At 40.2% G+C, this 26,243-nt stretch overlaps 1 protein-coding gene across 7 annotated transcripts in view; it reads right to left on the reverse strand.

Annotated features, from left to right (window-relative positions):
• Positions 1-26,243, reverse strand: part of OSBPL1A (oxysterol binding protein like 1A) — a 77,813-nt gene that overhangs the window by 36,599 nt on the left and 14,971 nt on the right. For 3 of the 7 annotated variants that reach the window (XM_064435321.1, XM_064435338.1, XM_064435328.1), the window contains 10 exons: positions 25,883-25,968; positions 22,581-22,725; positions 21,776-21,843; positions 21,647-21,691; positions 20,236-20,309; positions 20,096-20,159; positions 19,051-19,152; positions 17,510-17,632; positions 15,616-15,697; positions 12,897-13,003 (listed from right to left, as the gene is read on the reverse strand). In XM_064435321.1, coding sequence (XP_064291391.1) covers positions 12,897-13,003; positions 15,616-15,697; positions 17,510-17,632; positions 19,051-19,152; positions 20,096-20,159; positions 20,236-20,309; positions 21,647-21,691; positions 21,776-21,843; positions 22,581-22,725; positions 25,883-25,968 — 896 coding nt within the window. Of the gene's footprint in view, positions 1-10,376; positions 10,540-12,896; positions 13,004-15,615; positions 15,698-17,509; positions 17,633-18,442; positions 18,466-19,050; positions 19,153-20,095; positions 20,160-20,235; positions 20,310-21,646; positions 21,692-21,775; positions 21,844-22,580; positions 22,726-25,882; positions 25,969-26,243 lie in introns of those variants that run through there. The other 4 variants (XM_064435346.1, XM_064435355.1, XM_064435387.1 and 1 more) reach the window with 4 other exon arrangements.

Raw genomic sequence — 26,243 nt, forward strand, 5'->3', positions numbered from 1 at the left:
CATTACTTCCTGCTCAGGTTTTCCCACTCTCTGTGCCATAAGCCTGTCAGTAACCCAGTTTCAGAGATCTACCAGACCTAAACCCAGCATAGTCAGAAAGTGAAAGTGACTTGAACTACTGCAACTACTGAAAAGCAAAACAAGATGTGATCACTTAATCTAGGAGGTAAGCTGAGCTCACTGGTGATAGGCAAATGGTTATTTACTGTATCACAAGACAGCATCAGTCTTCATCTCCAAAGTCCAGCCAGCTGACTCTACAGCATCAGAGTACCACAGCTTACTGAGATAGTCATGTTCAAAAGGGAAAACACACTTGGAGAGCAAACATAACAGCTGGCTTGCTTTCAGACCCATAAACAGAAAACATCACCAGTACAGTTTGTACAAAGGCTGAAATACCCTCATACACACAACCAAACCCCATACATACCGACTTGAAGTCCTGGTAATCTGTAATATTCCAACCCCAAGTCTATAGAAGAAATCAAAGACTTTGTAGAACAAGTCATACGACTGCCTCAGTCATTCCCCCAGATGAACACAAGAGTTCATTGTTAGTCAAGCACGAACATTCACATCAAAGTTCAAGAGGACGAATTTAGCAGAGCTGATTTGGAATGGTTATATTTCATTCTTCTGAGCATAAAGTTGTAGTATTTCCCTATATTTGATTTATTAATATAATTAAATTCTGCCAATGAAGGAAAGGATCAGGTATAAAACTCATAAAAATCATAAAACTTAGAAAAATACAGCAGAAGTACCAGTAGAAGCAAGAGCCAAGCTATCATCCACACAGAAGGAACTCTTACTTTGGCAGGACCATGTCAGCTCAGGCAGACATTTAGGCTGTAAGAGAACTGTTATTCAAGAGAAAAGCTGAAGATGCTGAGAGCACGCAGCAGCCTTCTCCCAGCATACATGTCTAATATAAAAACTCATCATTCAAGACTGCTGGGAATAACAGTTTCTGAACTAGCCACATGCTAGGGACAAGGACTGTTTGCCTCCCACCTTTCCCTCCTAAAACACTAACACTTCCTCCTCAACACGGACCTTGCTGCCTTCCCTCCCCTCTCCTGTTTCCACATTTGGCTATGTCAAAGTCTGTTTATTCAGAGGCTGCTGAAGCACTGCAATTTTAACCAGTGGAGAATGTTGCAGCTCCCAGCCAGGAACCTGTCTAAGAGCACATGAGCAAACTGCAAAGACAAATTGCTGACTGCAGATTAGAAGGCTGGTTTTGGCTTAAAATCTTGGATTTTCTATCAGAGAAACTGTTTTCTTCAAAGTGTTTCTGTATAGTCAAGACCTAAGAAAGCTCTTTCTGGCTTGTTTCTAAAGTGAGACTCAATGGCAATTCCAAGTCTTCCTCTCAAATGTATTTGTTTTTCCCATTTTACTTTAACAATTTAACTGTAATCTGATAAATGTCATGAGGTCTACTTAGGTTTGAGAGCTGCAGAAGTTGCCAGTCTCCAGAGCCTATTCTGTCCCTACTTGAGTTCCAGTACTGTAATACTGATTATTCAAATATCAGGACTTCAAAGAAAAAGCTTCTGATTTTGTAATTTTCTGTTAAGTATTGTTTCTATTCTGAGTAATGCTAAAATGAAATATTGCTGCTATTCACTCTTGCCAATACTAATGCCAAAACAAGCTGGGAGTCAATGACATCTGCAGCGATGCACACATTTGGGAAGCACATTTTGAGTTGCAGACCTACACAATTATCAGAGAAAAACCACACCCAAGGATATTTTGCTGCCCCAGTGAGTTTAAACATTTATGTTCTCAGAGGCATATGCCACAAGTAACTTTCCTCAAACTAAACACTTCCTTGAAACTGATCTATTACTCTGATGCCAACAGAACCAGAACAGCATACTGCTGCATGCTTTCACATCCGGTAGGGACAATTTTTTGTCTTCTCCCTTTGAGGGACTGGACATCTTTGAAGTTTGCTAGTCTCACAGAGAGACCATATTTTAAGATGTAAGGGTTCTTAAGATTGCATACAGGAAACATTTTCTTTTTATTCTCAATGACTGTTTTGAAAATAGATCTTAGGTCAGTTTTGATCTAACTACTTCCCTTAAGTATTCTTCTGTATACACCACTGATTACTTTGATCAACCCCTTTGTAATCTCTCCCCCACACTTCTTCCCAACTGGATTATAGCAAATGCATGTCATGTTTCCTCTTGAAGCAAATGTCACGTTTTTGCCATGTTTTTGTTGGCTCTTACTGGCTTTCTAGTGCTGCTGGACTCAGTTGTTGACTCAGAGTGAAAACAGCTTCCTATTAGAAAAAATTAACACTTCTGAAGCTGGCTGTCTGTTCTACAAGCTCTGCACTGGGAATATTGTTAATTATTCATCATTCATGAAGTCTAACTGACAGGTTTTTTAAAAAGAAATTCCAAAACAAACATGCTTGCTTGTACAGTTGTTCTGCATTTTTGAAAAACTCAGATGTCTCACTTGATAGTTTTTATTTCATTTTGGACACTAACCGAATTAAAGTGAAAAACGTTACATAGGCCAGAAATCAACACTGAGCTTTACAGTGCAGTGCTGGAGTTCTTATCACCAAATAAAATCCACCTTGGAAAGCATTCTTTGCTGTTTCTGCTATAGCCCAGAACACATTCTTCCCACATTTCCAACATTAAAGAATCAAACTTTAAAGACCACTACAGATGCAAAAATCCCACTTCTATTTTAAATTTTAGAGGGACTTGGAGCATTAAGAAGATTGCCCCTACTAAGGGATGATTTTCCTCTGAGACACTGTTTTTCTTCTTACTCCTAAGCAGGCAACAGCCAGCAGACTTCAGCCAGGCCCTGGGTAGGTTGATAAGACATTTCCTGAAATTAGAGTATGTCATGCAGACATACTCTATTTGTCCAGCAGTCAGAGCAGACAGATAAATATGCTCTGGAGTATGGAAATTCAGTGCAGAACTAGATAATCCCAATGCTCTCATTTAGTGGAACATATATTTTCTACTTATGAATGATCTCAAATACCTTTGCCCTTATGTGGTAGGGATTTTCTATTGTTTTGTTTGTTTGGGTTTTTACAAACTTTTTCCAAGAACACCACAGCAAAGTTAAGACTGTTAAGTCTTCTATTTACTACTCTCCTATATGCAATCCAACAGCATCTACAGCTCAGAGGAAGAAGTGACCCCAGATTAAACTTCTAAGAAGCTCTTTTACAAACTTCTCCAATAAAACTAACTGGCTGCTAGAAGAGAATTTGTAGATTTGACAGAAGTTCTAAATTCTCCTACCACAAGCTGAAACAATCTGACAGTCTAGAATGACATATTATTTTTAAGATTCATTAAATTGCATGTAAACAAAGACAACAGTAGAAAAGCACTGACGACATTATCAGCTGATCTTGCACACATGGCTCCTTGAAATTTTCTAACACTGTTGTACTGGACTGCCCCTTAAGTGTTTGTACGTCTAAGGATTGCTCAAACTAGAGAAGAGGGGGCTCATGTCAAATCTCATCTATATAAATACCTGAAGGGAGGACAACTGGAGACTGGTTCTTCTCAGTAGTGCCCAGTGGCAGGACAGAACAGAATGGGCACAAGCTGAAATGCAGGAAATCCCCTCTGATTGTAAAAAAACCATTTTTTTTTCATCGTGGTGGTGACCGAGCACTGACACAGGCTTCCCACAGAGGTTATAGAGCCTTCATCCTTGGAGATACTCAAAAGCCATCTGGACATGGTCCTGAGCAATCAGCTCCAGGTGGCTTTGACTGAGCAGGGTGGGTGGCCAGAGGACCTCCAGAGGTCCCACCCAACCTCAACCATTTCCATTTTGTTCTTCTGTGAAATTAGGGTTTAGGCCTTAGTCCAAAACATTGCTTCAGGGGTGGAGGAGATTCAGGTCAGACAAAACTAGATTTCTGCTATCCATAGGCACAGATGCCTGCTGTCTAAGGTTTCCAGCTGTCTCAAACAGCCAGCTCATTTTAACCTCAATTTGATTTGTCTGACCTTGCAGCAAGGTGTTTCACTGGAAAAACACACAATCCAATTTGGATGCATAGCACAGGACACATCCACAATTAATTATCTGGGCATTTCCAGAAAGGTATAAACTACTGACATACATGGATTACCCCATTACCTAGAGAAGGTACACTACTATCTTGACAACTCAACATTTTTCCTCACCACAATGAGCAAAGCCTTGTTTATGGGTGTCTCATTGGTTTATGTCTATCAGGTCAAACCCACCAAGTTGCTGCAGGTGCTCTTCTGCTACTGTAGCCCAGCACAAGGCCTGGAGGCTGATACTCCGACCACTTACACGGAATATTTCCAGACAAGATTAGAGTAGCTTTGTTCTCTTTACCCTTTCTCTCACTGTGGTTTTTGACTCAAAAAAGGAGGATGTGCAATAGCAACATTATATTATATTATATTTCAAGACTAACAAGAAGCCATATTCCTATTTAAAGGTCAAACATATTTGAACAAGATTTTGTTGTGGAAGCAGTGTAGCTCTGGCAACACAAAACTCCTTGAAGCAGATGAAAAAGTTTGCAATCTACTTCTATGTTAAAAAGTACCCCTACATTATGAAGGTATACTGCAGACCCCCTTCAAATAGGCATGCTCTAAAGCCATGCTCAAAGTCTCCTAGCACACCTAGAGATCCAAGAATTACTGCACTGATGTCCACATTTTCACATTAATAATGTAGCCCTTTCAAGCACGAGAGGAGGGAAAACATCCCTATCCAAAAACACTGAGTCCATGTACCTTACAAATGGCTTAACATGAAGCTATGCAAGCAAAGTAAGCACATCACAGGTGTCACTCCCCAAGACAAGATGTTCAGAAGAGGGCTATGCTTAGAAGGCCAGGCATCTTCTTTGTACAGGACTCATCAGGATGTCCACAACAAATGGATACACTCTGTAAGAGGGGCTCCACCTTACCATTTCTTTGCAGCAACATTCAGTTCACTATAAATGGAGCATAATTTGTTTTGTGCATGCTAATCAACCAACCCAGAGAGCATAGGCCTGTATTTCCCATTTGTTCACAGCACCAAAAGCATTTATTATTAAAGGGTATTATTGCTGCATTTCAAGGAGAGTGACGTTAAGAACAATACAAGCCATGTAGAGAAAGAGTTTACTAACATTCCTTTATGAACAGGCATGGCATGTACCTTCAAGGAAAACTTCAACACCAGTGATTTATTTTCAGGGTGTAAATGCTTTCTAAACACAGTTCATTTACCAATTCTAGTGATAATGTCAGTGACTCAGCAGCTAGCATTATACTCAGGCATTTCATCAGTGGACAGCAGAGCAAGCAGAGATAACACACTTCTGAATACTAATATTAAAACAAATAAAGCTTTTAAAGTCACTGGCTTTCTAGGGGGGTGGGGAGAGGGAGGTCAACAAGAACACATTCAGTCAAAAGATAAAAATAAACAGACAAGAGGTCAAATTCCACAATTGCTTACCTTGATTATAAAAACGGTATCAGGTGTAGTAAGTCAAAATAAAAAAAAGTGCAAAAAGCAGTTCTGGTTGAAATACCATGACTGTGACCTGGTGAAGCTTAGGTTAAAACCAAAAAGCACAATGGACAACACACCCTCCTCATAAGCACTAATACTGTCTAAATGGAAATCATCTGGTTTTTTTCTTCATAGCTGGAAGACCCAGGAATTTCATGGAACCAAAGTGACTAAAATAAGCCAACTAAATAAACCAGAAAGAACATCAGAAAAGTAAGTTTAGACTCAGTCAATCTCCTTTATTCAAGGAAAGACTACACACGGACAGCTTATTAGCCCATAAGGCAAGAGATCTGGTATTGCTGATGTTTAAGGAAACCAATAAAACTAAAATATACTAAAATCCCACAACTTGACAAATTTAAGAAGGTGGAACAACTGTTAAGTGGCACAAAGCCTTAAGTTACTTACACTGCCTTTAAAACAGCTTCACACAAAACACAGGCATAATAAAGAGTTAAATGTTCTGTCTCCCCCAAAAGCATGTGTTAATATCCAGTACTGGATAGGCTGCATGAAATTTAATTTTTCATATGTGTAGAAATTAATTTTTTTAATTATTACTCTCATAAAATAGCTTTTATCAGACTTACATAGAACAAGAGGCCTTATTTTCGTATATTTCAATTTTTCATAAATTAAGTTTCAAGAAAGAGAGGTCAAAAAGAATTAAATATCTTCAGAGATTTAGTAAATGTGTGTGACCACAGTTATCCAGTTTGGTGTTCTGATGTTTTATGCAGCTGAGACACAAAACCAGACCACTCAGCCAGACTGTGACTGCAGTCAATTAACTAACACACTCGCAAGCAAAATCCCAGTGAACAAAGTTAACAGGTATGGTGCTATGCACAGAGGTTGAGCCTTGTGTCCTGTTTCTTTTGCTGCTTCATTTCTTTCCTGAAATGTTACCAGTCCTTAGCTGACAATACATGGGTTGGCTGGGAGTAAACAAGTTTTAGAACTCTGCTGTTCAACCATTCTTCCAAAACACATCAGGTAAAAATTAAGCCAGAACATGGAAAACAAGCTGATCAGTTTTACGTGCCATGATGACATTACAATGACATCAGAAGAATGGAAGTGTGCACCCTTCTCACTCCAGTTTGTTTTCCAAGCATGAGAGGAAAACAAACAATATTCTCATAGCATTAAGTAGTGAAAACACTTAGAGAAAATGTCCATCTTATACATTTATTTTTCTTTTGTCTCCATTAGCTTGGAGACAAGGGCATACATAATTTTGCAAATACATTCACAGAAAACAGAATTCCTAATTCATACTTGAGAAGCTTACTCTATCAAGAGCTATTCCATTAAACTTGATTGCTGCTTGGTTTTTTCCCCCTGCAGCCTCAGCTAAGACTGTTTTCTCAACATTAAAAATTTAGTACTCAAACAAGTGGTACACAGGACCTTAGAAGTAAACCTCAGAGCAGGAGCTGCAGAAGCACATTAAGGAGGAGTCTCATTTCAAACCAGTATGTTTTTACACTGTGTTTCCCCAGAGGCCCATGAATGGATTCCAAGTTAGTTTACACAAGGCTGCTTAACAACAACCGCCAACAAAAAACACATCTGCGGGCCAAGCATTAACCCACTGTGGAAAGTGCAAGAACAGCTTAGCAGTGGGCTTCCAGCTGGACAACAAAGTGAATAGCAGGGAATGCCTTCAGACAAGCTGTCTGACCAGCTTCCACACAGGCTCTTTGAGCTACAGGTCAGTAAGAGTTTCCGTGTCACTACAAGTCACTTTGTACACTTCAAAGTCAACCTCCTTCCTTGCAGGTGGTGATATGTTGTATTGGCAATCTTGAAGAAAATAAATAAGAAAACAAACACCCCCTCCCCAAAACCACCAAAAAAATCTCCAGAGTTGGAACCCTGCAGTACTACAAAGACCAGAAGCACTTGCCTTTTACTCTACAGTAACATCTGAGCGTCCTTCTGTGAGCCAGAACCATATTTCACCCAGAAGCCTTTCCAATACAGCACTTGCCCAAGGATCTTATCAACTGCTTCAAAACCTATCAAGTGCTTCAAAAAAAGCACTCTGTCAACACACATAATATCCTTTCATAAAAGAACAGCAGTAATATTTACTTATCTTTCCCCTGAATGGAGACTCAGTATTTCTTATTTTAGAAAGCTTCTGTCTAAGGCTGCTGCTTAGCTTCATTTCCCACTCTGGTGACCTATTGAATCTTGGCTGCTATGGGAAATCTCAGAAAAAAGTTGTGCTCTTTACCTCCCCTACCTCTAAGATACTCTGGACTTGCTAAATTCCTGCCTCAACTGGTAAGGACATTGTCTTCACAGATCTGTAGTTAGCTTTATACCTGCAAGGCTGCCGTACACTGGTAGAAAAAAAATGCTTTCAAAGGAATAACACTATCCCATCCACAAACATCTCACTATCCGGTTACTCCAACTTTAATATCTTCACTATAGAGCTTTAGCCCAGATGAAAGATGTGCATATTCAGAACCCAAAAATTAGTACAGCATGAATCATCCAGGCACGAGACAAACTGTCAACATTCTAGCAGGAGAAAAAAACTAAATGACTTTCCTGTCAGTAGCTTTGTTCTCTTATACACCCTGCCTATACAGCATTCCCCAACATTTTATACTCTATGATCCTTGCATAAGGGAAAAATACCATTCTTTACTAGGAAGCCCATCTGAGCATCGAGAACCTTCAAGGAACTTGTAACCTTCAAACGAGATTCAAGCTGCACTAGGAATTTCTAGTACACTTCCACTTATTTGGAGGAGAAGGGAAGAAACAGGATCAAGTCAGTTACTGACCAAGAGCCAATAAAGGTTTTCTTGATGTAGGTATACCTCAATTCTCTCAACACCAAATAGCTCTTGCTGTGTTCAGTCCAATCACTGACTGTCTGAAAACTTTTCCACAAGCACACAACCTGAACAGCATTCCAGAGCATTGCCTACAGGCCTTGACACCCAGAGGTTTTCCCTTGATCTCCGCTACTTTCAGCATGAGCTTAACAGAATGGACAACATTAGTTCCTCTGTGCTCCAGTGCTTGAAAGGAATAAAAATTTGAAAACAGGGCTGCCACTTGTTTCTAAACACAAAGAGAATAGATCAGAAAAACAAAGGCACTTGTTTTATCACCTGAGGGAGTATGGACTCTATAGCTCTAGGTCTAGTTCAGTAGCCAGCCAATACATGATCCCCTTACTAGACCTAACTCAGAAATCTTATCATTAACCTCTTTCTTAGCTTCTCTGATTTTATTTTAGTCCCTCACCCCTCTCCATTTCTCCCTCCCACACACCAGGGGCTCCCAAGGCCTTATAGAGGTTAATGTAGCTGATGATATTGCCAGATGGAAGAAAAGGACTGCTGATGGATGCCAGGACTTCTCTAGCAGATTTGCACAGGGTGCCGTCATCAGCATTTCCCCCTTGACTGCAGATTCTCATCACTGCTCACCTCACCTGCACCCCCATAAAGAAACAGATAATAAAATTTCTCATTAAGGAGTCATCTGGACATAGCCTACAGGCACCTTCTTCATTGACAGTACAATAAGGTAGGAAGTAGGTTTAACCGATACCAGCCATGCTCATACCTGTCTCCCAGAAGACAAATCAGAAATATATTAAAAACAACTATTTGTATGCCAAAGAGCATGCAAGCATTCACCCACAAGAACACACACAGACTCATCTAATATTCAATTATGTTTCTAAGAAATCTGAAATAAACTAAGGCAGTGCACTGAACTTCCAGAGACGGGTATTTACCAGTTGAACTGTGTGCACATTTTTTATTTACAGGGTGTACATACAAGAGATAGCACATTATGCCATGGTAAAGATAACTAAATCCAAAGACTATGACCCACAGTATATTGATATTAAAAAGTTTCTGTGGAAGTGACAAGCTTAATTTGTTATGACAAATTCTTTATAGCTGAAATACACAACTCATTTAATGCAAAAAGTGAAGAAACCTTTCCTGTATTCCTTATCTCATCAGCTAAGGCTTTTCACCAGCTTGTAAACAAGTCCCTTTTCTAAGACAAAAACAAACTGGAAAGAATGACAACAACTGCAAAGGCTGAAGATCAAAGCCACAAACAGACTACAAACGAAACCAGCTTACAACTGCTATCCGTTCTATACTCATGCAATACGAGCTCTTAATTTAGTGTTACATATAACGCTTGATGGTAAAAGTGAAACATAAGAGTCAAGATACTCAGCTACACACTATACCTAAGCACTGGTTGGTGAAGAAGCAAGGCAAAAAAAGCAAAATGCCAATTTCTTTAAATAAATAGTTTTTTCCTATCAATTTCACACAGCTTCAGTACAGGTAGTTCCAGTACTAGAGATGAATTTTAAACTCATTCAGAAAATCTAGCAGAGAGAATAGTGTGAAAAGAACCTTAAGTTCAACTCCTCCTACAACTACATAAAATACCTCAGGACACAAAATCTACTAGAACCAAACTGCTTTAGGAATGTAGGTTCTGATATTTGCTAGAAATAGTCCACGGCAAATCCTGCTTTGAAACACTACTTACTAACCTTGTGCCAAAGTCACTGCAGAAAACGTTTCAAGTTGTGCAGGCTGGCTCCGACACCAACGCCCCAGTAAATACTCACATTAAAGCAACCAAGTTGCATTCCCTTTTCCCCTCACGCGTTTTAACTATTTGCCAAAAAGTATCTGTGCTCGCATCTGCTTGACACCGAAGGGCTCATCCCAATGTCAAGAAAGAAGCAGAGCCACAGCCCCCAGCTCACCACGAACGCTACATACCGCGGGACGACTCCGGGCAGCACGGCTCCGAGGGAAGCCGCCCGGGCTGCAGCAGCACCTGCCGGGCGGGCACACGCCGCGGGCGGCCCCTTCACCTTGCAGCACTCGCCGCGGGCTCCGCGGCCGCCCCGGCGCGGCGCAGGGCGGGGCGGGGCGGGGCAGCGGCGGCCGCCCCGCGCAGCCGGGGCGCGGCTCCGCTCAACGCCGCTCCCGCCGGGCTCCGCCGGGCGCGGGGCGGCGGCGCAGGAGGAGGAGGAGGAGGAAACCAGCCCCAAACAGCGGGGCGGCAACGCCGGCTCCCAGCCCGGCTAAAAATGGCCTGACAGACCGAGCGCGCCCGCCCCCGCCCCGCCGCCGGGGCACGGGCGCTGCCCAGCGCTCACCGCCGCGGCTCCCGGGGCGGCCCCGCGGGCTGTGCGGGCTCCCGAGCCGCCCGGGGCCGCCCCGCACGGAGTCCCGCCGCAGTGGGTTATTTTTGGAAGCTCCCCCCGCCCCCCGCTCCCGGCTCTGCGGCGTCACAGCCGCTCCCGCCGTGCGGAGCGGGCAGGTCACGCCTTTCCCGGCGCGGCCGCGGCCCCCCCCGCTCCGCTCCGCTCCGGGCCGGCTCCGGGCCGCGCTCCCGCGGCCGCTCGGAGCGCCCCCGCCCCACCGCGCACGGCGGCACCGGGGGGAAGGAGAAGCAGCGGACAGACGGAGCGATCGGAGATCACGCTCATGCACCATTTCCAGCGCAAGTGGAAGACAGCTGAAGCTGGTTTAGTGCTGCGTTAGCAGTTTCATCTGCAGACTGCGCGCTTATGCTACAATTGCCAAAGCACAGTGATAAGTAACACTAAATGAAGTTTCCTCTAGAGAGCCAAAAGTGCGTTCGCTGTGGTTATCCTTACTGAAGTGAGGAGCCTCTCCTCATAAGTCAAGCAGTAGCTTCTGGTATGCTGACAATTTAAATTAGAGGGAAAAAGAATTCTCCTTAAAGAGGCAAGATAGAAAAGCACCAGGCTTGAGAAAACGTTAATTCTAGAGATAACCAGATTTCATAGGACATGCACAATACGGTTGCAAGGTTATACATATATTGCTTTTCAAATGCCAACAAAACAACAGTCTAGAAAATCAACCCTGAACAGCTAAAAACCAGGGCCCTGCCTTATAAAGGACAACAAGTGAAATGCTGTGGGTTTAAGAACAGCAATGGTCAATGATTGTAGCTTCTTGGAAAGCTGCAAGTCTTTGAAGGAAGAGAGTATGGCATTTTTAAAAGCCTGCACTATATTCCTGAACTCAGTAGTCTGAAGTTTAAAAATACCAAGACAAAAAACTCTCCAGGATCACATCTTCTCCCTGTCATGACCAACTGATTTCACCAGCTATGGTGGAAAAACAAGTTCACACCTCAGCCTATCCCTCTGTGCCCAAATGTATGTGCTTCCAGATTAAAATAAGGCCTCTCTTACACCTACAGAGAGTCTTCAAGTTCAAGTAAGGTGACATTACAATTTCACCATATGTTTTGCCATACTCCATTCTGGAAAGCTATTTTAGTCTGGCTTGAAGCAAGATGCCAACACAATTAAGGAATACTAACTAACACTCTACACCCACTGTTGTAACAATTTCCCCCTCATCCGCAAATGAAGCTGGCAACTTTAATATCAGACTTTCTTAAGGAAAAAACTCAATGTAAAAAAAAAAAAAAAGAAATGCTTGTTCCACTCTGCTAGAACTTAAGTAAGTCTAAAAGACTCGTGACTGGAAACAAAGGACTTAGAAAGGAATGAAAAAAACCCAAACCTAGACAATGGAGCCAGTGTTTGTAGCTCACTGTTAAATAACTGGAAGACTAGCAGCACCAACACAAACCTCATTCTGAAACACATGATGACAGTAGAGTAAAAGCCTAACCCAGGGATTATAGTTACAAGTTTATTCCATGGTACTAGGGCATCATCAAGAAGGAAGAAAAATGCCAGCTCTCCTACTCTAGGAACTAGTGAATTTGACATATATACCCAAACTGAAGTGTTTGCATTATGTTTAACACTATACAAGATATTTGTTACTGGAAAAGCCAGAAGTTCAACAAATAGCATTGCACACCCACTAAGCACATGGGCTGAAAAACAAATTCAGAAGCAATATTGCTCAACACTGCAGTTAGCTAGTAAAAACTAAAAAAAAAATCCAAAACCTAATTTTCTCAATATTTTGACCTTCAAATCAGCAAACCAACAGCTTTATTGAATTCAAGCATTCAGTTTCAACATTGCAAGCAGTAGCTTGTAACCAAAATGTCTCTTTTCTGAACACCCAAATACTAAGTCCTCCTTTTGCAAAGGCATATACCTAGTCTTTCTCTAGAAGAATGATTTTTTTGTCCCATTCAGTATGGAAATGGACAGCTTACCAGCAACATGAAGTGGTATGGGTTTGTGTATTTATTTTTGTAGCAGGTCAACAGGGAACTAGACAAATATGCCAAGCTGTTCAGCCCTTTATAGACCCAAGCAGCACAATACATACCCCTTCTTGCTTTGTGAACAGGTTAAGGCACTCAGCCAGAGCCTCACATGTTTCCTGGGATACTTCAGAGACCACATCAACTTTCTGCAGGAGGGGAGAAGATATTCCTGCAAGCACAAAAATATTAGTAATGTTAGAAGGACATTGTAAATGACAGGATTCTTTTAATTATTTTTTCTCTAAGTAATACAGACATAACATTCACATGCTACAGGAAGGCTGGTGCATTGCAAGATCTGTGGGAGGATTTTTTTTGCATCCTTTCCCTAGTACTGGTATAAGAGGCACATGAATAGATTGAGTTTGTCTTTCAGCATGGTTTAGAAAGCAGAGGCAGGAAGCCATGGCAGCAGGACACTGGAAAAGGGACCAGCAATCTCCTTTTAACCACTTTCTAGATTTTAAAGCTTCAGGTGACAGAATTTAAATAAAATAGATTCTGCACTGATTTAATATAAATAGTAAAATGTAGATTTTTTTTGCCTTCTGCCATGTATTACATAGAAGAGAAAGAGCTTACCACAGTGCCCAGTGCAGCTGAAAATTTAGGTTTGAAAAAAATAGACTGAACTGTAACCATGAGCACACTGAACAATTAAAGGGGAAAAGCTTATTTTCATGGACTCATCTTATGTATAAGTAGTACAGCTTGTCATGTCAATCCTGACTTCTATGACCATTTACAAAAGGGACTGCATGTCTAAAATCAGCAGGAAATCATCGTAACTCAATCAGCTGGTAGAAATGATTGGAGTCAATCTGTGAAGTTTTCTGATACGTGCAGCAATTCCTCGGAAATCAACTAAGTCATCTTCTCAGGAAGCATAGTTGTTGCAATTAAAATAATTGCAACATTTAGTGCCTGCAGACTCCAGGATCAGTTGACACCATTTAGTAACACAGGTGCTTTGAGCTGACATCACACCACTGAAGATTAAGAGGTCCACCAGAGACAGTACCTGAATTTATTTTTCAACTTATGCAGGACAAGATACAGTCCATTTCCACACACTAACTGTGGTCTCTGAAACCAGAGCTCACCACTGACTCAAACTGACTCTTAGAGCACCTGCTAAGAAGGAGGGGGGCAGCACACTTGGTGTGCATCTTTATTTGTAATATACAAGATGCATAAATCTCAAAGACTGAGAATGGCATAGCAAGTCTTTAGACTCAGAAGAGCATATTGAAACAGGGAGACAATTTTAATTATCAGGTGCCAACGTAGCAATTTTTGTATTACTCAAACAATTTTAGGGAAACTCCATACAGAAAGGTTTCTAACTCAAAGATTTATATTCTTCTGGAGCCAGAGGATTCAAATACTTTATCAACACCACAACAATGGGAGAACTAGAGCAGTTGTCTCTGCTGCAACCTACAGCAGTTGCACATGAATCCAGAAACAGTTCACTGGCCTAGCAAGTTACAAACATCCCTTGGAAGGAAAACAGGAACTTATTACTGCTGTTAGCCAAGACTAGCAGTTTCTAGGAATGAGACAGTATCCGCTTTTGCTTTACTATGGGTATTGGTTGTTAAAGTTGTGTATTTCCTTTTAAAAAACGTTTTTCTTCTCTAAAAAAGAACCTCACTTGTTCTTCAGGTCAGCACTACAGAGTCAGGGAAACTGCCTCTACGGCTACCAAAGGGAATTTATCCACCTTATACTAATTTTCAAACTGGGTTTTTTAGTGAAAAATTCAGTTTTACTGTTAACAGTAATCACAAAAGCTTCATAATAAGACACTCATATACATTATGAAATGTCCTTTTGCCTTGTGAAATAAAAATTTGGTAAAAAATCAGTTTATGAAAAAGACAGGGTAAGATCACAGAGTAACTTACCCCATAGGCATGTAGAGAAGAGACTGTATTTTTAGCCTCCTTTTGGAAAGGCACAGGGATGAAAGAAGAACTTTTTTTCTTCTCAAAACTGGTATTCTACTACAGACTAGGGATCTGTATCGACAAACAACTTGTTCTCTAATCTGAGCTTCATAATTTTAGCCACAATATATAACTAGGACTCAGGCCCAAAGGACCAACAGTTAGATGTTCTTACAGAGCTCCTTTGTGTGTTTAATACAGGAAAAACTTCTGTAAAGCTTAAGGCATTTAATAAAACAAGTACAAATCTCTAGCATCTTGATGCCTGTGATATGTTTTACAGTTATACTGCAAAAATCTAGGTACATGTTAAAATTGTAACTTGAAATGAAACCTGAGCAGTTCAAATCTTGCATCAAAGTCATAGCAAAATCTGTGGAATATGTCCCATCGTACCGTGCCTCCAGTTCTCTGTATAGTTTTGTGATTTCACTGCTCTTTGTACCTGTGAAGAGACACTTATGCACTACAACAAGCTACCAATCACAGATTTTTTTTTAAAAAAAAAAACAACTTGAAAGCAGATCCCTGTGTTATATTTTTACGATACTACTCAGTAAGGACTACAGCTAGAGGCAGTTCCACTGCATTTACAGCTGCTAATAAAATTTCTTTCAATCAGCATACTTCTTAGATGTTTCTCCAAATCTGAAATCTTAGTTGTTAGCAATTACTATAATGCTACTTTATTTGAATCTCTTTCATGGGGAAAACTGTCCTGTATTTTCAAGCTCCTGAAAATTTGATTTTGGGGCAATAAAAGCATCCTGTTAAAAAGAAAAAATTAGTTGCTTAGTAACAAACTGCATTTTAAATTAATAAGCTTTACCTTTTGTAGCATCCAAAGATTTAACCATTGCAAGGAAGTCTGAAACCTCTTTACTGAGTCTTTGCTGGCATGCTTGTGCTTTCTGCAAGAAACAAGGACAGCTAGTTCAGAAGTACCTTGTTCTAAGGAAAGTGTATGTTTACTTGCATTATTATAGTGAAATTTTAAAATCTGGACATTAAAATTAGCATTAAATCTTAATTAAGTTAAATTAAATTAAGTTAAATTAAAAAGCATTAAATCTTAAAGATTCCCAGCCCAGAGACTGATATATTAAAACTGAATCAAATTACTGAAACTACCTTCAAAGACATACAAGCAAACAGAATATTTATGAACATTTTATCACTGACCAGATTTGTTTAATTTAATGTAGCAAATCAACCCCAGTCAAATTTGTTGTATGCGTCACTTTTGCTCTTTCCCTCATTCTTTATTGAATAGTTTAATAATCTGTGAAGACCAAGTGCTTGGTTTCTGAGAAACTTAAAGACAAAATAAGCACATTCATAGGTTAACTGATAAATGGCAAATATAGTGACATGCAGAAATCAACCCCAAGATCGTATTTCAAGCCCGCATTCAAACTTGGAGACAGCTATGATAAAACCATAGAATGGCTTGGGTTGGAAGGGACTTTAAAGATCATCTAGTTTCAGACCCTGGTGCCAACCACACCTTCCACTAGCCCAGGTTGCTCAGAGCCCCATCCCACCTGGCCTTGATCACTTCCAGGGACGGGGCATCCACAGCTTCTCCGGGCAATCTGTTCCAGTGCCTCACCACTCTCTGAGTAAAGAATTTCTTCCCAATATCTAAACAAAATCTCTCCTCTTCCCACTTACCCTATCACAACTACATCTAGTGTGTAATCACTACTACACAGTTGGCCTGTATAAAAAGTCATTCCCCCTCTTTTTCATAAACCACCCTTAAGGCCACAGTAGGTCTCCCTAAAGCCTTTGCTTCTCCAGCTCTCTCAGCCTGTCTTCAGAGAAGAGGTGTTTATTCATTCCCAGTGTTCACCTTTGTGGCCTCCTCTGGACGTGCTCTAACATCTTTACATCTTTCTTGTGCTGAGGAACCAGAGCTGGATGTAGGCTCCAGGTGGGGATCTCATGAAGGCAGAAGAGGGAAGCAGAATTGTCTCCCTTGTCCTACTGGAAAATCTGCTTTTGATGTGGCCCAGGATTCAGTTGGTCTTCTGGGCTTCAAGTGCACTGTTATCTATTAAATAATACTGTCTTCTGTAGGTTGCTGGGGACTGCCAGTGCCAGTTATCCTCCCACCTCCGTGCCACGAACTACTTTAAGGTCTTGTACAAAAAGGAATAGTACAAGCTGCTTGGAGTTCAGCCACATGAAGATTTTTGTACTGCAGCATCCACTTTCCCTTAAAATTTAGCAGTACATGTATAGCCAAAAACAAGAATCACAGGCTGAATCCTAGAATTACCAAAGACTACTCAGTTCCATTGCAGTTATGAGCAGTCACTGTACAATGCATCTGATGTGATCTAAGGTGATAAAAGATTGTTTCTAAAACACTTCATTGGCAGAACTCGATGTGGGTTAGCTTTGGTGACACTGAGACTAGAGGATAACAAGTACACAAGGCTCCCTCTCCTGGCTGGAACTCTCAAGCAGCTTTCTATCTTAGAGTAGTGCTGGCTAAAGTGAAATCACAGCCCTGTAGCTATGATAAACACATCATTTTAGCCACACAGTCTGAGCAGGAATACATGACAGCAAGCAATGCAAACACAAGCAGCATTTATGCATCCATAGGAGGAATCATCACTTTTAGCCAAGGGTATATTGAAGTATTTTAACACAAAACAAGGCTAATCTTCAACTGCCCACGTGCGTGAGCCAAGTAAGTATTGAGTACATACTTTGAGAGTGTCCTGTAGGTCTGTAACAGATACTGCATCATCTTCATCATCACTACTCAGCTGTTCCTGTGTGCAGTAGTGAGTGCTATATGCAGAGTGGTCCTCTATTGCTTCTAGCCAGCTCTGGAAAGGAAAAACAGAGTTAATAAACATTTCAAAGGTCATCCCCAAAACAAAGGATCATGCAAGCAGAACAACAAAATTCTCTTGATATAAATAAGATAGCCATTAGTAAAATGAGGCATCTCAATAGCCAATAAATAGAATTGCTAGAAATACAATTGCTAGAAAATACAATTGCTAGAAAATGTAACATGTATTGCAGATGAAATACTTGTGGGCAGAGTATCTGACTTAATTTATTAACCCTTAAGCACAAATGTAACCCACACCTCAGTCTGTCCAAGATCACATAAAAAAATCTTATTAATTAAAAGACTGTAGGGAATATATTTTGCATCTGTTCAGACTCCAAGGTCCCTATGACAAAGTCTGCCTTCTTATGCGTGACAAACTCTGTGCACAAAACCTCAAGCACTATCGTAATTAAGAGGTAGATTCTTTCCCTGTTCATTGGATCACAGAGTGGCTGAGGCTGGCAGAGACTTCTGAAAGTCATCCAGTCCAATCCCTCTGCTCAAGAAGGCCCACCTAGAGCTGGATGGCCAGGACATCCAGATGGCTTTTGAAAATCTCCAAGGATGAAGATTCCACAACTGCTGTGGGGCCACTGTGCTTCAGTTTGTGCGCATTGCCTTTGGTCCTGTCACCAGGCACCATTGAAAAGAGCCTGGCTCTGTCCCTCTTGGCACCTCTCCTCAGGCATTTACATACATAGGCAAGCTTCCCTGAGTCTCCCCCTTCTCCAGACTGAGAAGTCCCAGCTCTCTCAGCTTTTCCTAGTAAAAGTGATGCTCTGATCCCTTCAATCACCTCCATGGCCCTTTGTTCCCTTTAGTATGTTTGTATCTCTCTTGTTGCGAGAAGCTCAAAACTGGACACAGCACTCCAGTTGCCTCCACCCCAACTCCATCTCTAGTTAGTACACCTGCAGAAGTACAACAGTGAATATACTACAAGCAGCCCTAAAAAAACCATGTTTCTCTTGTTTCAGAGCCACCTTTTGAGAAAATATGATTTATTAGGTCATCTGGGAGTATGATTAAGAGTAGACTGTACCATTAAGCATTCTTGTGTTTGGGATAATGAACTATGAAAGTGCAAGGAGGAGGTTGCAATAGAAATTTACCACATTGAGAAGTGAATGAAAAAGAGGAAGTTACAACAGGACATAATACAGGCACAGAGCTGGAAAACAAGGTAGCACTTACTTTAAAGAAGAGATTATTACAATGGGCCAATTTTTTGCTGTTTGATCTATAGCCATGCTAAAAGATTTAATATCTGCACTTATGCTACCAAGTCCTGATGATCAAAATATGAAACACACTGCTACTAATGCACCCATAGCAATTAGTATGCAAATTATTCATTACAGAAGTTACTGTATTTTAATGCCTTTGACAAAGAGTCATTATTACCTCTCTTGTTTGAGAAGGAAGGTTATTTTTAGGAATCTTGAAACGATGAACAGTGTCATCAAAACATCTGACAGAAAAGAAGCAACTGTCTGTTGATTTTACCTAGAGCAAAGTGGAGAAAAAACAAAATTAGCATAATGAATCAGTCAGAAAAAAATGACATGTAAGCATAATTATATAATTATAAAATTATGCTCAACTCAGAAGTTTTTGCCTCAGTTTTGATCCAAGTAATTGTAATTTATAAGAACCTTGGTCAGAACAGTTTTCCAAAGTGTGTCATTATGTTATTAATAGTAATATAGAGGCTCTAATAGTTAAATATTATATTTGTATTTATTTGGACCATCTGATTCAGGCAAAACCTCAGCAATGGTTCAAGATCGCCAGTATTAAGGAATTTGTAGATACTGAAAAGCAAGTCACTTTTCCATACAATATGAGTGTACAAACAAGTGCAGTTTAACAGAACTTGTGGTACCAAACTAGGATAGGGCAGTTACAGAAACACGGAAATTATTTTAAATGCATTTTTCTTAAACACTTCATCTTCCTGGGCATTACAAATGACACCTGGCTTTGGTTTTCTCTGTTCAGCCTTCCAAAATGGATTCCCACAAGCATAACGGAAATCAGGGAATTTTTCCAAACGTCACCTTCAAAATTGATTAGTCTTTCAACTGAGGCCAGCTTAAGTTATGCAATCGGTCACAAGCAGCCAGGGACAGCTAAGGAGGAACTGGAGCTTTGGCTATTCCAGATCACATGCTTCGAACTGACCCAGTCTGCTTTCAGAATACCTTGTGTGTCTAAATCTTCAACGCTTTAGAAAGCAGTGAGGGAGCTTTATGGCCACTTTACATAAAAGAATACTTTGCTGGACAGGAACAAGCATTTCTTTCAACAGCATGAGCTTTCAACAAGCTTTCTCCCTATTTTATAACAAAGATCAGGTTACCAATCCAGCGGAAGTTTTCATTAACCAGGAATGGAATACAATGGAACATAAAAAAAAAACAACTCAGTAGTTACAACACATTCCTACCGTGCAGATAGCTTGTGTTAGATGCTTGCATCCCTGACGATGATCGTTATTCACTGCATCAGCTCTTTGAAAGAAGAGGAGATTTAGTGAAGACAGGAATTATTTAAACTGCTTTTCAGACATTTAAACACAGAACTTACTGTCTCCGATACCAGGAAAGCACTCCATGTTCTAGAACTATCCAGTAGAGTTTCCAACCAAAAAATCGTGAGCTCTAAAAGGGGAAAAAAAAAGGCTAGGTAAGCTCAACAGAATACTTTTAATACAGACAGCTCAGTGTGCAGCTGCAGGGTGATCTGCAGAACTGAGCTCTGGGTGGTAGGAGCCTGAGGCAAGAGACCATGAAGTAGCAATGACCCTTTGCTTAGCCAAGGGCAAAGGGACTTTGTGGTGTCAGGAGCTGAGGACTCAGCAGGAAGACTCCAGACTTTCACATGCTTAGATTTCAAGGGCAGAAAAACTCAGGGGGGTCCTTCATATTAAAGTAATGATCCAGACATCTGAGACTCAGCTATGGGAAACCAAGGGTCCAGCTGGTAAGGAAACCTTGTCTGACTGAGTGTGGTGAGTGTAGAGAGCCAAGCTGGGCACTCATCAACTCCGTGGAGCCACCAACTGCAAAGGGGCTTCAGTCCCAGCAGGTAAAAGTCTCTGGTGGAAGAAGTGTGATGGACAGAGTGACTCCTGCATGGTCAGGCAGAGAAGCTCACTTAACACCTAAAACTAGTAAACGTTACAAAAAGCTTTTAGGTTCTGCATATCCTGATGATCACAACAACCTGAGAGTATTTTCAATTGCAGCACTACTCGTGCTTTGGAATCACCTAAAGATAAAAGCTGAGCCTGCTACCCAGTAAGAACTAAAATATTAAAATGTTGTATTTTTTAATATTACGAGACTTCTTGATCACCACACAATTCTATTTTATAAAATAAAATGAGAAACAAAACACACTGATGTCTCCAACTACAACATTTTACCTTTCTCAAGCTTTGGCACACAGTTCTTTAAGAACAGCTCCTTATATTACAATTGTGATATAGGAAAATTTACATGGAAAAAAACTAAAGATTTCATTAAGCAACATAATTAAACATTCATGTAGACCTTCCATTCACTTGAGCAACACAGCAAGATGAGCTTTAAACTCTCTGAATGCCATCTTCCCACTAAGTTTTAAAATTTTCAGAAGATGATGGCAAAATATTAGTCACAGTTTCTTAAAGACAATGTATCAGTCAGAGATTATCAAAGTAATCTACTGAGGAAAGAAAAAGCATTTTGCCCACACAAAAGGAACAAAGCCTTATCACAGTGAAGCTTTGCCACAAAAATTACCAAGCAATAAAGATTTTAGTGACTGAGGTTATGATCAGGGTACCACGAATCTGGTAGCTGCTCCGCTCAGCCAGCCCATCTATACATATTAGACAAAATTACTATTAAGTACTATTCAAAAATCCTTTCATTCATCGCTTATAACTGAACTATAGAAAAAGGACATACTTTGAAATCTTACAAGCTATTTTAGAAAGAGAAATAAGCCATACCTTCCATAGGAGACCTTCATATCGTCTCAGGGGTTTGTTGATAACCTGCACAGAAATTAAAGCTCATATAGGAATGAATAGCTTCAACTAGACAGCCTTGGCATTTTAAATTGAGACAAAAGTTCCTACCTTTCCAGTTTTACCTGCCAGTATCAGTTTCATTTCTGCACCTTGGGCTAGATCAAGGGGCGTCTGATCTGTTTAGTAACAAGACAAGGCATAAGAATTTGATGCAAATAAACTCAATGTACTTTAAAATAACTTGACACTCATTATCCATCAGTTTGGCCCTCAAGCATCTACACTTACTTATAATTGGGGAACATCAACTCCTCAAGGGCAAAAGACTAAAAAAGGTATTAACTTAAAGGCACTGCACTGCTCATCAGAATTCTACTAACCACAGAGAGCCCTTTGCCCTTACTGATTTAAATTTGTTTTTAGCTGCCAGCTATAAAAAACAGTTTAGGACACTCACAAATACCAAGACAGAGGCATATTTAAACAGAGGACAAAAACACAGTTTGCATAACATTTGCATCAAGTTTTCTTCTTTTTGGTTTCATTAGAAGTCTTCTTCTAAGGAGTCACTTTGTCTTGGGCGTATTTTCAATCTTGCTTTTTTTTGTTACCTGTGTTCAATGTTTAGAATCAAGAAAACAAAAGCCAGGCACACTTCACTGTTAAGACAGTTAGTAAATTTTCCAGAAACTGGTAAGCTTGGAAAATGAAAGCACATACAATAAGTATTTTGCTACAGTTCTCCAGCCTCTTGCAATTTAGTCACTGTTGGCCTTCCTTTACTAGTGACACAAAGCTTGTAAAGCACTGTAAGATTCTCCCTGAACACTGCATAATAAGAAACACAGCTTGCAGAAGATGTTGAATTTGTGTCTCCACTTAATAGTTAACATACTCTTGATTTGGTACTCACCATTTTTGTTTTTTATTTTAGGATCTGCTCCATTTTTTAGAAGTTTCAATGCACAGTGCTTATGAGCACGGTATGCTGCACAGTGCAAGGGTGTGTTCCCCATCTGATCTGTACAGTTGATATCAGGTGGCTTGCGCTTGTTTAACTGGAAAAAAACAAAGTTTGCTTACTTATCAGTTCTCCCCCCTCTTCAGATACCATATTCTCTATTTTGAGAATTAGTTGTTCCTAACCAGGATGCTTCAGTGTAGATCTGGCAACAAAGAGGGCATTTAGCAATTGTTATGACAAGGGCAAGGAGTGTAACCATCAAACAAGACATTCAGCTAGAGTAGTGAACTTCAGTGTTTTGCTTGCTATATCCCTTCCACCTCCGCTACACAACATGGACACATTTTTCTGCTCAACTGCACAGTGCCAGGAAAAGTTGCTCAGTATTTCAGTTTATTAATTTATATGCTAGAATGGCCCTGCCCAGCTCTACTGTCAAAAATCTGCTGTTCTTCATAGAAGACATCCAGGCATGGTGCAGAAGTTAGCACAAGCCAATGCTAAATCCAGAAAAAATTGTGCAGTTACCCCATTTCAGAGAGTAAGAGCTTTGTACTGAAGGGTGGCAGACCTGCCAGTCTCAATGCCAGATATTCTAGGCCATTTAGAGCTTCTTGGACAGGCAATCTGTTACAAACAGTTTTGCTGCATTCTTAAGTCCATTAAGATAAAAGTAGCTATGTAACCAAGAAAAAAAACCAAAAACCCAACCCAAACTTGAGTTTTACTTGCACACAATATAAACATTTTGAGAAACTGATCCCTTCAAAGAGAAGGGTCATGAAGCATGACACTGCTAACTACGCTAGAACACCTCTACACTCCTACTCAAACATGTGGCTACTGGATGCATACATGGGGGTAGGACTGAATGATCAGTAGAGGTCCCTTCCAGCCCAAACCACTTCATGCATTGCCAGCCACTTAAGCTCACAAGCCAGATGGGAGTGCCTTATTAGAAAGGCTAAGTTACTGATAAGCAGCCTTAGGAGAACAGAGTCACAAATGCATGACAACAACTTTTGAGAAACTCAGTTTAAGTACTCACATTAGGCATATGCTATCTTTAGACAAAATTACAAAATAACAGAATTCCCATGGCCACAACTTAACATCAACAGCAACCACTTTATATGAACCTCAGAGTCCTATAAGGGATAAACTGCTTTCCCTTATACAAGCTGTTGTTTACAGATCAACTGGTAAGAGAACAAAAGTCAAAAAGAGGGAGTTTGTGGAAGTACACCCTCATTAACACTGTAGTCAAATACTTGCATTCCCGAGGATTGCTAAGCTTTAGCTCTTTCCAACCAGCTGTTTTACGTTTACTTCCTCTTCTGACTCTTGCCTCCATACCTGCTAAGCCACATGCCTGTGCTTTCAGCACCTTATGCCATGTCACAAAGGAATATTTGGAAGAAAGCTTCATGCATCAACTCGTTCAGATAAAAATCTCTCCAGTCACTTCAGGAAATTTACAGTACATTTTTGAGAACTCACAGGAAGAACAAACCGGCTTTCCCTCAAGTAGACTAAGCAGCCTGGGTTAAGATTCAGCTGCTGAAGATTTAACTTCTTGTAAATAACATGTTCTGGTGTTAGGTGTTACAGTAAAAGTAGATATAAGCAGCTAAAGTTCCATGAGCATCACAGTCTGCTAATAAAAAAAAATTAAGTAGGAGCAGAAATGCCTGAACAATCAGTAGGTAAAGTGTGGTGAATTTTGGAGCTAAAGGGCAATTTTGAAGAGGTGAGGGTAGGAAAGTCAAAGTCACCATAGAACTGTAAGTGTATTCCAAGGAACACATGCTAAGGATTGACTTAAAACTGACTCTAGGTCAAAAACATGACAATACTTTGAAAAGTTTTAGGAGACAATATATAGTTCACATATACAGAGCTCAAAGATAGCAAACATTTTAAAAAAAGAAAATAACTTAGAAATTACAATGTTCACAGGGAGAATTACATGCTCATGCAAAGTTACATGCCTCATAAGAGAAAACAGATTTTTCAGTTTTTTTTTTGATGACAGATTTCTAGAAGGAAACACTTTTTTTCTGATTTTTTTTCACATCAGATTAAGGATTAGTCAGCAGACATGTAACAAGTATTAAAATTATCAGAATCAAGAACAGATCACTTATGTCAGTGCATTAATTACAATTAGTATAATTGTGCACTGTACCAATGCACTAATGTTTTTCCACATCTTAGGTGCTGTGTACAGTGCTGGTTCTCTCTCCATTTCAAAGAGGATAGTACAAAATCTCCAAATAAGAATTACAAGGATGACCAAAGATTTAACAAGAGTTTCCATGCAAGGAGTTAGAAAGGCAAGGGCACTTTGGGCTGTAAGAAAAAAATTTAGAGGGGGGAAGTAAATTGCAAACAGGTGTTCACTTCTGGCTTCCAGGCAGAAAAATAAAGAACATTAAATATCTCAATATACAAATCTCACATTTGTGAATTGTCATGCTTGAATAGGCATTACTAAAGGTGCTAAGTAGGCAAAAACTGTTCCACACTCCATGTCTTACTTCCAAGGACACTCTTCAGGACTTTCAAAAGCTTGAGTTCAAGCACTGGGACTATAGTATTGCATAAAACAAACTACAACATGGGACTCTGCTTCAAAACCCAGCTGGATTTGGTCCTGAGCAACCTGCTCTAGTTAATTCTGCTCTGCAAACTGGAACTGGATCACATCCAGAGGCACCCTCCATTGTTTCTGTGATCTGCTTCTGCCACAGCCTTACCATGCCACCACACTGTTCATCTGGGATTACTACGAATGTGCACACCCACAAATACACAGTTTTCAATTTCTGCTCAGCATGAAACTGTGCTGTGCAGATGACTGTCCATTAAAAACTACAATAGATGCTAAGAAGAAAGAGCTAACTTTCAAGATTAAAGACAGGCCACACTGTGGTGAAGATCTAGACATCCATGACATCAAGGTATGCACAACGACATAATAAACTTATCTCAGCAGACCATGAACCACTACACTGCTGTTTACAACTAACTAGCTAATTATTTCTAAAGGATTTAATAACACAAAAGAAGTTGAAAATCATTGGTTTTGCAACCTCCAACAAAGAGGAAAATCCTTGAGGGTTCAGGACCTTACCAATATAACATGGGGCACAGCACTAAACACAGTCACAGCCTTTGAAATGCAAAGCACCAAGTCATATTTTGTTACATTACCATTATGGGTTGAATCACTTGACTTGAATTCTTACCAAGGCAGTCAGTTTCCCTGTTTCCCCCTCTCTTGCTGCTCCTAAGAGGAGTTCTTCCAGTTTCCTTTCTTGTGTCCTTTCCACTGCTATTAAAAAAAAGATAAATAAAAGTAAGGTCATTCTCAGTGAAGTACATATGAGGTACAGCATTCAAAAATGCACAGCAAAACAAGCCTAGAGATGCAAGAGTTTCCAGTATTATTTATTTGGAACAGGTATAAATAGAGTATTTGCTCAGAAAACCCTGTGTCAGAGCAAAAATATGTTCAAAGCACATAAAATCTGATAAGATATGCAAGTTTGTATACACATACACATATATATTATTATTTTTTCAACACTTAAAACCATGCCCACTCCC

The sequence above is a fragment of the Passer domesticus genome, chromosome 1 (assembly GCF_036417665.1).
Source record: "Passer domesticus isolate bPasDom1 chromosome 1, bPasDom1.hap1, whole genome shotgun sequence".
Classification (NCBI taxonomy): Eukaryota; Metazoa; Chordata; class Aves; order Passeriformes; family Passeridae; genus Passer; species Passer domesticus.